The following is a 12,580-nucleotide window of genomic DNA, read 5'->3' as shown; positions in this document are numbered from 1 at the left end:
AAACAGAGGCTAGATGGCTGTCTGACAGCAATGAGGATCCTGTGAATTTAGGGGGAGGTATTTGTGAGTTTCCTGCATTGTGCAGGGGGTTGGACTAGATGACCCTGGCGGTCCCTTCCAACTTTATGATTCTATTATTCTATGAACACTGGCAGCCAGTAAGATCAATGAATGGGCAGCAACTTAGCATGCAAATGCAAGAGCTGACAAAGAGGTGTGAGAAGGAAGCTACAGTGGAGCTTTAGTATAAATGAATACGATGCTTCTTTTGAATTCCATAGAAGTAACATAAGCTTTCCCCTTTTGCAGTTGTTTGCCCTCCAGGGGCCTACTTCCAAAATGACCACTGCATCCCGTGCCCCTCTGGATCCTATCAAGAGCAGTCCGGAAGCCTCTCTTGCCCCAAATGTCCTTCGGGGAAAACGACCGTCTCCCCCGGAGCCTTTAAAGCTGAGCACTGTAAGGGATCTGAAGTACTAAATCTCTGTTACATATTTGCAGTACGTCGTGTTGCTCGATGGTGAATGAAAATGTCCAGGAGTCCAGGGTTGGTTGTATTTAGGGTTGCCAGTTCCTAGGTAGGAATGGGGAGAATGCCGTAGGCTCCGTGTATAAACTGGTTTTCCTAGCACTTCTCAACAAAAATAATGTATTGCAGAACACTCTTACGATGCAAATCCAGTTTATTCTTCTATGAGGCAATAAGCCTTTAAAAGAGCGCGGACTGGTCCAAATTTATATGCAATGTATCCATAACATATATTCTTCCTTCTGAACTGCATACAAAATTTTTGCAGCAGATTAATTGATAGTGAGACCGGTTTAATCAATTTAATTCCTTTGTGCAATTTTGGTCACCGCACCTCAAAAAGGATATTATAGCATTGGAAAAACTGCAGAAAAGGGCAACTTGAATGATTACAGGTTTGGAACACTTTCCCTATGAAGAAAGGTTAAAACGCTTGGGGCTCTTTAGCTTGGAGAAACGTTGACTGCGGGGTGACATGATAGAGGTTTACAAGATTATGCATGGGATGGAGAAGGTAGAGAAAGAAGTACTTTTCTCCCTTTCTCACAATACAAGAACTCGTGGGCATTCAATGAAATTGCTGAGCAGTCAGGTTAAAACGGATAAAAGGAAAGTACTTCTTCACCCAAAGGGTGATTAACATGTGGAATTCATTGCCACAGGAGGTGGTGGCGGCTACAAGCATAGCCAGCTTCAAGAGGGGGTTAGATAAAAATATGGAGCAGAGGTCCATCAGTGGCTATTAGCCACAGTGTGTGTGTGTGTGTGTATAAATAAATAAATAAATAATTTTTTGGCTACTGTGTGATACAGAGTGTTGGACTGGATGGGCCATTGGCCTGATCCAACATGGCTTCTCTTATGTTATGTTCTTATGTTTCGCTCCAATGCTTTTCCCCAGCCAAAGCTTATTTCATTCAAAACACATCCTTCTCCATTTTACAGTGCTTTACTCTCAACCTCAGTAGAATCAACATTGATGCACCATTCGATTGTGTGACATGAATGGTGTGTCAATGTTGATTCTACTGAGGTTGAGAGTAAAGCGTTGTAAAAAGGAGACGGATGCGTTTTGAATGAAATAAGCTTTCGCTAAGAAAAAGCGTTGGAGCGAAACAGTGGAATTAAATCGATTAAACCTGTCGCACTATCGATTAATCTGCTGCAAAAATATTGTATGCAGTTCAGAAGGAAGAATATATGTTGTGGATACATTGCATATAAATTTGGACCAGTCCGAACTCTTTTAAAGGCTTATTGCCTCATATAAGAATAAACTGGATTTGCATCATAAGAGTGTTCTACAATACATTATTTTTGTTGAGAAGTGCTAGGAAAGCCGGTTTATACACAGAGCCTATGGCATTCTCCCCATTCCTTCTTTCCATGTGACTCTTTTTTGGTTGCTCAATCTCCAGGTGGGGTCAGGGGATCCCCTGGTTTGGAGACCCTCCCCTCGCTTCAGGGTCATCAGAAAGCGGGGTGTGGGGGGGAGGGGAATGTCTGCTGGGCACTCCAATATTCCCTTTGGAGACCAATTCCCATAAGGGATAATGGAGAATTGATCTGCATGTATCTGGGGCTCTGAAGGGCTGTTGTTTTAGGTAGAGGCACCAAATTTTCAGTATTGTGTCCAGTGCCTCTCCCCAAAATATCCTCCAAGTTTCAAAAGCATTGGACCAGGGGGCCCAATTTTATGAGCCCCAAAAGAAGGTGCCCCTATCCTTCATTATTTCCAATGGAGGGAAGGCATTGTAAAGATGTGCGGTCCCTTTAAATGTGATGGCCAGAACTCCCTTTGGAGTTCAATTGTGCTTGTCACAACCTTGCTCCTGGCTCTACCCCAATGTCTCCTGGCTCCACCCCCCAAAGTCCCCAGATATTTCTTGAATTGGACATGGCAACCCTAGTTGTATTTCTTAGAAAGGATCATGTTTTTAAAATGCACTTGTGCCTTTTAGCCATGAGCAGTTGAAGATTATTGCTCATTTCACCAGATACTTAGGGCTGTGAGGCACAAGTTATGGAAATCATGGATGGAAAGTTGAGAATTCTTAAAAGGCTACTCGTCGATGAAGATTATTCATGGGGGCCACAGAGTTGCCAGCCTCCAGATTGAAACTGGAGCGCTCTTGGAATTGCGTCTTATTTCCAGACTAGTGGAGGAAAAAGCCATTTCGAAGCCATATGGTATGCTCCACGGCATACCATAAAGTGTATGAGAAGTCCTTAAAGTGACATCACATCCCTACTGATCTTCCTCCTTTCCCCAAACACCATCTTCCTGAGTCACTGCCCCAAACCTTCAGGGATTTGCTAAACTTGATTTCGCAGCCTGAAAGACAATTCTCTGGCCACTTTGCCAAGACAGTGAATTCATGGTAGTTTCACTGCACAGCCTGTTTAGAACTTGGCTTTTCTGCATTCTGATTGTCCTCTCCTGCATATTTCTGTTGCTCTGTCCCCCCCACCCCGCCCCGTTCCGCAGGTGTTTTGCTCCTCTCTAATTGTTGCTTCAACATTATATGACTTCATGCTCGGATAAAAACCTGCAGTTTAAATCTACAGGGTGATAGGATGGACATAAAGTGATGTAATGCAGAATGGACTATTAGAAGGGAAAAACACATGCATAACTGACTCCCCTCCCCCTCAAAACCAGCAGAAACACACAAGCAAGGAAAATGAGAATGAGGAAGAGCCTCTTGTTTCTTGGGTTATGCCTCCCATAAGCAGGACTTATTTGGTAGCAGGAACTCCTTTGCATATTAGGCTACACCCCCCTGATGTAGCCAATCCTCCAAGAGCTTACAGAAGGCCCTGTACCATCGGGAAGGATGGTGGCTCAGTGGTAGAGCATCTGCTTGGTAGGCAGAAGGTCCCAGGTTCAATCCCCGGCAGTTTGGTGTAGTGGTTAAGTGTGCGGACTCTTATCTGGGAGAACCGGGTTTGATTCCCCACTCCTCCACTTGCACCTGCTAGCATGGCCTTGGGTCAGCCATAGCTCTGGCAGAGGTTGTCCTTGAAAGGGCAGCTGCTGTGAGAGCCCTCTCCAGCCCCACCCACCACACAGGGTGTCTGTTGTGGGTGGGGGGAAGGTAAAGGAGATTGTGAGCCGCTCTGAGACTCTTCGGAGTGGAGGGCGGGATATAAATCCAATATCTTCTTCTTCATCTCCAATGAAAAAGGGTCCAGGCAAATAGGTGTGAAAAACCTCAGCTTGAGACCTTGGAGAGCCGCTGCCAGTCTAAGTAGACAATACTGACTTTGATGGACCGAGGGTCTGATTCAGTAGAAGGCAGCTTCATATGTTCATATGTACTAAGAGCCTTGTAAGCTCTTGGAGGACCGGCTACATCGAGGGGGGTGTAGCCTAATCTGCAAAGGAGTTCCTGCTACAAAAAAAGCCCTGCCCACATGCATTGTAAGTTTCAGCGGCTTGTCTACATGTCATAGGATGGGGCACTCGTAAATCAGGTGACTGAAATCATGGATCAAGCCAGAATGGAATTTCTTGCCCTTGAGACTCAAGCACTAAAGAAATAGCTATCCTAACATTTACTCTGTTCTCCTGCAATAGGTATCACTGCCTGCCAGATGGACAGTCGAGGCTTACAGTGTGATGGGGACGGCAGGTATGAGTCTTACTTTGAAGACTCTGCTACCAACAAGTCATTCTGTGTTGATAGCCTTGGAAAGATATTGGAGTGGACTGAAACAGACAGCCGGCTTACAGTCTCCCAGTGCCTAGGTGAGTCCCTGGACAACCTTTCACGCAGATGTAAAGTCTTGGCACAGTGAGATGAGTCTTTTCAGTTAGATTTAGGCAGCCCTTAGCCATTCAAATGGTATTTTATAAAGCAGGCGTCCTCAGCCTTTCTGAATCTGTGGGCATCTTTGGAATTCTGATATAGGGCAGTGGGCACCAACCTAAGATGGTGGCTGCAGTAGGTGGAGACAGTCACAAAATGGCTGGTGCAGGAGGCGGGGCCAAGCTCAAAATTTCAGGTGTCACGATTATATATAACTATAATAGCAGCTCTTCAACAATTCAGTAGAAGCTCTGTCGAACTGGATACCTTTTAAAGTGACGTTGCTTCCAAATTTTCCAAGAACTGATGTCACACTCTCAGTGGCCATTTCCCCCCTCTCATCGCTGCTCCGAGTCGTTATATTTTACCATAGAGTTTCTGGCAGTTCCTGGAAAGGTGCGATGGAGCTTCTAGGTTTTCCCAGACATGACGTCTAACTCAACGGCCATTTTAAAATTTTTCTCCCAAGCCACTCTAAGCAGTAGTGGGAAATGGGAGCTGGTGCTGGGATCCCCCACTGGAGAGGCAGCAACCCTGCCAGTGAGGTTTCTTGAATCCTCGCGAGATGCAATAAGTCAGTTGCCACCTTTGGACACGCGTGGCTTGCTTGTTGTCCTTGAAGATCCTAAGGAAGACCAGGGGTGTAATTCTAGCAGGAGCTCCTTTGCATATTAGGCCACACACCCCTGATGTAGCCAATCCTCCAAGAGCTTACAAAAAAGACCCTTATAAGCTCTTGGAGGATTGGCTACAAAAAGCAGGCGTGGCATAATATGCAAAGGAGCTCTTGCTAGAATTCCACCCTTGAAGAAGCCATATACAAAAGAATGTTCTGGCCTCCAGATCCTGAGTGGAAACAGCATATAGTGGGTGGAGAGAGGCGGTGGTGGTCTTAGGTGGTACCCGTTGTCGAGCCACCACTGCTGCCAGCTTTCAGCTGTTGACGCCGGAGAGTTGTTGAACTAGTTATCTTCCACATGCAGAGTTAAAATGTCCTCCCCGTGCCACATTGCTAGGGCTGGTTCCAACACTGTAAAAGACAATAAAAGCCTCAAGTGCGCTATAAACAAGGGTGTCGATTGCTTATAATTCTCCTTTCAATCAACCCTCTTTCTGGCTGCCCAGGAGACATTTTCTTTCCTCATTCCTGGCACATCCTTATACTCTTTTTCTGAGCAGAAATGACACTTTGATCGAAAGCATCTGCCGCTGCAGTTTTGACAGCAATGTGAACATTTGCTTCTGATTAGCACAGGGCTGGTTTTGTCTGGAGAGGACGCGTCACTGTTTTAAAGGTTGATCTTCAGACTTCCACCGTTTCGTACTGACGCTTCTAGGGCCAGCGTTGCTCTCAGATGCTCGCCATTGGCCTCGCCATGAAGCTGTGCTATGTGCTACATGTGGAAATGGTACGCCGTGATTTGAGATTTTCAGTCCTAAGGGAACTCAACCCTGACTGTTCCCTGGAAGGCCAGATGCTGAAGCCGAAGCTCAAAGACTTTGGCCACCCAATGAGAAGGGAGCACTCCTTAGAGAAGACCCTGATGCTGCGAAAGACAGAAGGCAAAAGAAGAAGGGGAGGGCAAAAGATGAGATGGCTGGACAGCGTTACTGATGTAACAAACACGAATTTGAGCAGACTTCGGAGGATGGTGGAAGACAGGAGGGCCTGGCGTGACTTTGTCCATGGGGTCGCAAAGAGTCGGACTCGACTGTGTGACTGAACAACAAAAAAATATGAGAGGTCTTGCAAGGGGTGTCCCAAAAGTGTTGTCAAGTGACTGAGTAGCAAATTTTATTGGTTTGCCAGGTCTCCCCTTGCCTCTCACTGGGGCATGGTGGTGTAGTGTTGCCAGCCCCAGCTGGCAACAATTCTTAATATTTCTGCAGCATTTTCTGTATGCTGAATGATCTTTTTATCCTTTTGTAAGGCATAGGCTTCCCAGGCTCCCGCAGGGCCTACTGTCAGCTCTAGGAGGACTGGCTACATCAGGGAGGGGTGTGGCCTAATATGCAAAGGCATTCCTGCTACAAAAAAGGTCCTGCTGAGAGCTCTTTGATTTACAGATTTCCACCTTCTAGGGATGACAGCTCTGGGTTGGAAATACTTGGAGATTTTGAGAGTGGAAGCCAAGGGAAGAAGATATTGGGTTTAAGAAGATATTGAATTTATATCCTGCCCTGTGCTTTGAATCTCATGGTGCATTCACACTACACTAAATAATATGTTTTACATCCAGATTTTTACTGTATAGGAATAGCAAAAATCTGGATGTAAAAAACATCTATTGTCGTGTGAATGCACCATCAGAGTCTCAGAGCAGTCACAATCTCCTTACCTCCCCTCCTCCACCCTAAAAACAGACACCCTGTGAGGTAGGTGGGGCTGAGAGAGCTCTCACAGAATCTGCCCTTTCAAGGGCAGCTCTGTGAGAGCTATGGCTGCCCCAAGGTCATTCCAGCAGCTGCAAGTGGAGGAGTGGGGAATCAAACCTGGTTCTCTCAGATAAGAATCTGTGCACTTAACCACTACACCAAACTGGCTCTTGAAAAGCTGGGTTTGGGGAGAGGGGAGGGACTTCGAGGAAGTACAATGTCATAGAGTCCACCTGTGGCCATTTTCTCCAGGTAACTGATTTCTCTCACCTGGAGATCAGTTATAATCCCAGGAGATCCCCAGCCAGCACCTGCAGGTTGGCAACCCTACTGCCTTCTGTTTTCGATTGCCTCATGGGATACTGGAACCATTTCTAGGATACTGTTTGGTCTGGCCATGTGACCTGGACGCTACTAAAGACGGTGTAATTTGTTGGCTGTGCTGCGGGGGCGGGGGGGGCATACTTGACAGAACAGACTTTGGAAAAGAACAGATCTGGAAAAGGTTGTATAAGACCATGCCCCCCAGAGTTGTTTTTTCAAGTGAAATGAGACACATTCTGTTTTTGGGAGGTGTTTTTTATTTAAATGCCAGAGACCCAGTTGGGATATATTCCTTCCTATTAAGATAGCATCTGACAGTCTCTGTTGTGAACTTGTGCTAGCGAATGTGCAAATCCAACTAATGCATCACAGAAGTAAACATCACAGAGCGGCCTACCGTGGCAGCTGAAATGTTAATGCCTTCTAGATTGAAACCATCTATACATGGCCTGCAATAACCTTACTGGGTAGTGAAACAATTTTTAAAACATGATTTGTGGATGAAAATAGGAGTCAAGAGCAGCTTTAAGACCAACTTAATTTTATTCAGGACATAAGCTTTCGTGTGTTCTCTAAACCCACTTCATCAGATATAAATATGGAGCAGAGGTCCATCAGTGGCTATTAGCCACAGTATATATATATGTGTGTGTGTGTGTGTATACACACACACACATATATTGACCACTGTGTGACACAGTGTGTGATACAGAGTGTTTGGCTGGATGGGCCATTGGCCTGATCCAACATGACTTCTCTTATGTTCTTATGATGAGGAATCCGGTACAGTGAGCAAAGCCACACTGTAGTAGCTAGTAGTCCGTGGCCCAGAATGCAAACTGGTACAAATTTAAGAACCGATGACAGTATAGTAAAATTATCTAGTAGGGAGTGGTTTAGAATGCAAAATGGTAAAAAAAATATTTAAGATTCAATGACAGAATAGTAAAATTAACAAATTGAGCAAACCTTTAATCTGAGTAGCATGAGCTTGCAAAAGCAATAAAACAGTAATATGTCAAAATGTGAGAGTGTCTGTTAATGACTATATTGTATTAAGCCTGGGTCAAAAGGAAGGTATTATATCTCAGGAGATTTCCCATCCAACTAATTTACCTTTTAACATGTAACATGCATATAGTTTGCCATTGGAGAAAAATACATTAAAATTAGTGGGAGATGGGTTCAGTATGTGTAATGGGATAAACAGCCAATATCCCTGTTTGATTTATCAATACAGCTAAAATCTATACAGTTACGTATCTATGGCAGTGCCTCCAAATTGTGATGCCTCATTGTGAATTTTGTAGCCAAGAATCTCTTTTGCGTCTAGTTTGTTTTCTTGTGTCAGGTTTCTTGCTGTCCTCCTAATTCTTTAGGGCCTCTCAAATCACTTCTAAAGACCCCCATCTCCTTAGTCCAACTATAGTACAGATTCTTTCATGTCTCTATGTGACATTTTCCTCTCAGCCAAACCAAGCTCCCACTTCCCTCATACTGATTTTCACTGTTCTGTGATCTTCCCTTTCACCTCAGTATTTGAAATGCTGGTGAACGTTTTGTCATCATCATCAGCCTTTATTGGCATAAAAGAAATCAGTTATACAGAATAAAAGGTAATTACCAAGTAATAAAGAATAAAAATTACCCATAAAATACAAAAGGTGCCGTTAAAATTGAGAAACATTGTTACCAATTAAAACTATGGCTACAAAATCCTTTGGCGTATCATGGTAACCAGAAAAATGAACTTGCTTACTATTTCAGTGATGAATATTCTATGACTTTGCAGCAAATCAATAAACAGCTAGATGGGGCTTGCAGACACACAGTATGTAGCTTCTTGTGTGGTATTACCAGTGCGGCTTCAGAGCTAACAGGAGCACCACCGACATGGTATTTGTTCTCAGGCAGCTCCAAGAGAAATGCAGGGAACAGAACAAGGCTCTGTATGTGACTTTTGTCGACCTTACCAAAGCTTTCGATACCGTTAGCAGGAAAGGCCTGTGGCAAATCTTGGAACGTTTAGGATGTCCCCCAAGGTTCCTCAGCATGATCATCCAGCTACACGAAGACCAGCGAGGCCAAGTCAGACACTGCAACGACCTCTCGGAGACCTTCCCAATAGACACAGGTGTAAAGCAAGGCTGCGTTCTCGCGCCAACTCTCTTTACGATCTTCTTTAGCATGATGCTTCAAAGAGCCACAGTAGATCTAGATGATGACGATGGTGTCTACATCCACTATCGCACCGATGGCAGCCTGTTCAACCTGAGGCGACTAAAGGCCCACTCCAAGACAATGGAAAAACTCATCCGAGAGCTACTGTTTGCTGATGATGCTGCACTCGTCTCCCACTCGGTATCAGCTCTGCAGCATATGACGTCCTGCTTTGCAGAGGCTGCCAAGCTATTCGGCCTAGAAGTTAGTCTGAAGAAGACAGAAGTTCTCCACCAGCCTGCACCCCAGGAAGATTATCACCCTCCCTGCATCACTGTGGGTGAATCAGTTCTGAAGACCGTCCAGCAGTTCAGCTACCTGGGGTGCATCATCTCCTCAGATGCTAAGATCGACAAGGAGATTGACAACAGGCTGGCAAAGGCAAACCGTGCCTTTGGCCAACTGCACAAAAGAGTGTGGAGCAACAAGCATCTGAAAAAAGGCACAAAGATCAATGTTTACAAAGCGGTTGTGATGACAACCCTCATCTATGGCTCCGAATCGTGGGTTTTATACCGTCATCACCTGCGACTCCTTGAGCGCTTTCATCAGCGCTGCCTTCGCACCATCCTCAACATCCACTGGAGTGACTTTGTGACCAACACTGAAGTTCTCAAGCGGGCGGAGGTTACCAGCATCGAGGCACTCCTGTTGAAGACGCAGCTGCGCTGGGCAGGGCATATTTCTAGGATGGAAAACCACCGCCTTCCCAAGATTGCCCTGTATGGCGAACTCTCCACCGGCCATCGAAATAGAGGGGCACCAAAGAAGAGGTACAAGGACTCCTTAAAGAAATCCCTTGGCACCTGTTGCATCAACCATCACCAGTGGTCTGACCTAGCCTCAGATCGCAAAGCATGGAGGCACACCATCCACCAGGCTGTTTCTTCTTTTGAGAACGCACGCATAGCTGGTCTTGAGGACAAAAGGAGATTGAGGAAGAATCGCACTGCTACAGCACCAACCCTAAATCAGACTTTTCCCTGCAGCCACTGTGGCCGGACCTGCCTGTCCCGCATTGGTCTTGTCAGCCACCAGCGAGCCTGCAGCAGACGTGGACTATTGCACCCTTCTTAAATCTTCGTTCGCGAAGCCAAGCCGAGAGATTACCACTTGTCCGTGCCAGTCTGCCGAAAGGAAGATTTTGTGCTGTATAGGGAAAATGAGTGTTGTCAGGCATCGATATTTCGAAATAAACAAGCTTTTGTTTTTAATCAAAGACTTGTTTTATTGAAACTCCATGACTTGTTCCAAGGACAGATACCTTGGAAGTAATGCTGAATACAAAGTTGCATAGTATCTTATAGACTACTTCAAAAGGCAGGGTTACAGATAACTTCAAAAGAATAACGTAAGGATGTAAATGGGGTTGAAGGTTCAAAGGCTACTCGCTACTGTCTCTTTTATGACTAAGGAATGTTCCCATCTCCATTTCTCACACATTCCCTGCTAGCTGATAAGACATGGCTGTGTGAATCTGCGGGAGAGGCACTTTAAACCGTTTAATACAAGGTTACACTACACATCCTGGATTCAGAGGGATTTATATGCATCCACAGGGGGGAAGGGAGAGAAAGTGGGGAAAGAGAAGAAAGGCATGGACGAATTCAGCAGTTAGAAATAGCATGCTTGACATAGTGGCATCAGTAAAATCTGAAGTGTTGCTTCTCTACGTGCAGAGAGGTCTTTTTAAAAGTAAAGGAGAGCATTCAAGTATGAAATTCTCTCCTCTGCTGCTTGAAACCGCCACAATCCTTGGAGGACTGTACCACATGGTATTTCCACACCTGAATTCGGAGCTTTCTCCTGAAGCTTGATGTAATGGTGGCCTCAATAGGGCTGAAAGACAAGCTTATGTATGTTTTTACATGACAAATAAATGGATATACAGAGGGCTTTTTTTTGTAGAAAAAGCCCAGCAGGGACTCATTTGCATATTAGGACACCTCCGCAACATCACCATTGATTCATGCCGGGGGGGGGGTTTGTAGAAGAGCCCAGCAGGGACTCATTTGCATATTAAACCACATCCTCTGACACCAAGCCAGGTGGAACTGCATTCCTACTCAAAGAAAGCCCTGGATATCCACCTTTTGGCAAACCTTTTTTCTCTCTCTGGCAAGGGTGATCCATGTGGGCAAGCATGCTGCATGGGCACCAGTGGCAGCATTGGGGTTAGGGGTGTGTGGAGTGGAGCACAGTTTCCAGATACTAAAGATCCCATTAACTTAACTGTGTTCTGCAAGTTCACATGCAGAGATCCTGAAAGTCAGTAGCATGTGCATAACCTGTTGTTCCTGTGTATGTCACATGAGACCCAGTGTGGTATAGAGTTCAGGGTGTCCAGGTAGGAGTAGAGAGAGCCAGATTCGAATCTGTGCTCAGCCATGAAAATCACATTAACTATGAGCCCGCCTCTCCCTCCCTCTCTCTCTCACACACACACACATGCACGCATTCAGGCTGCAGTCACACACACAAAACAATCCACTTCACCTTACAACTGGATTTCACTGTGGGAAGTGGCAAAATCCGGTTGGAAAGTGCATTGAAAGTAGATTGAAAGTGGATTATGTAGTGTGTGCATGACCGCAGCCACAAACACACACAAATACGCAGAGTAACTTTCCTTGTTGTGAGTGTAAAACAGAGGAGAGGAGACTACAACCATCTATTTGTCCTTGGTGGAAGGGACACAATGAAAAATCTGATGGACATAGAGATCATTTTTTGGATCAAGGTCTGTCTCTCTGCCCAGTATGTCCCACAAGTTCTCTTGTGAGGAAAAGTAGAGCAGAGTATTGTTAGGGCATTTTTTCCATCGTGAGAAGAGTTGTTTAAATTGAAAGCCCATATTGAAATATGCCATGTCCTGGATTCACTTTCGTTTCAGTTCTTCGACGTTTCGAGAGCGTTCCTGCCCCCAAGCTTTCCGTCTCGATAGATGAGGCCGAGATTGTTCGGTCCGAGACCATCCAAGGAGAGCCCAGCAGCGTGCTTTGGCAATGCGTTTCAGGTAAGGAAGACTTTGCATTTCCTCTTTGCAAAAAAAGGGGGGAGCTGGGATGTAGATGGCAGCTGGCTCTTCCTTTCGAAATTTGGTGTGTCCTTCCCCCTTGACGATAGTTTTGGAGGGTAGCAATGTGGAACTGCTGTAGAACACCTAGGCCGTTTTCGCACTAGCGTTTACTCCGGCGTAGCACCCCATTTACCTCCAGATCTTTTCCTGGTTTTCCCACCTGTTGCTCCAGCGCTGCGTCTTGTTCCGGTGCTGCAGGGGTTTCACGCCGGAGTATCTAGATCCACCTCCTTCCGGAGT

General features: G+C 45.5%; 1 protein-coding gene across 1 annotated transcript in view; it reads left to right on the top strand.

The window, feature by feature from the left end:
- TG (thyroglobulin) overlaps positions 1 to 12,580 on the top strand; it is a 234,104-nt gene that overhangs the window by 63,263 nt on the left and 158,261 nt on the right. The window contains exons 23-25 of the mRNA XM_060243108.1: positions 310 to 459; positions 4,110 to 4,280; positions 12,155 to 12,277. Of these exons, the coding sequence (XP_060099091.1) occupies positions 310 to 459; positions 4,110 to 4,280; positions 12,155 to 12,277 (444 nt within the window). The remainder of the gene's footprint in view (positions 1 to 309; positions 460 to 4,109; positions 4,281 to 12,154; positions 12,278 to 12,580) is intronic.

The sequence above is a fragment of the Heteronotia binoei genome, chromosome 7 (assembly GCF_032191835.1).
Source record: "Heteronotia binoei isolate CCM8104 ecotype False Entrance Well chromosome 7, APGP_CSIRO_Hbin_v1, whole genome shotgun sequence".
NCBI lineage: Eukaryota > Metazoa > Chordata > Lepidosauria > Squamata > Gekkonidae > Heteronotia > Heteronotia binoei.
Note: the sequence above shows the minus strand (reverse complement) of the source record. Positions and strands in the feature narration are given on the sequence as shown.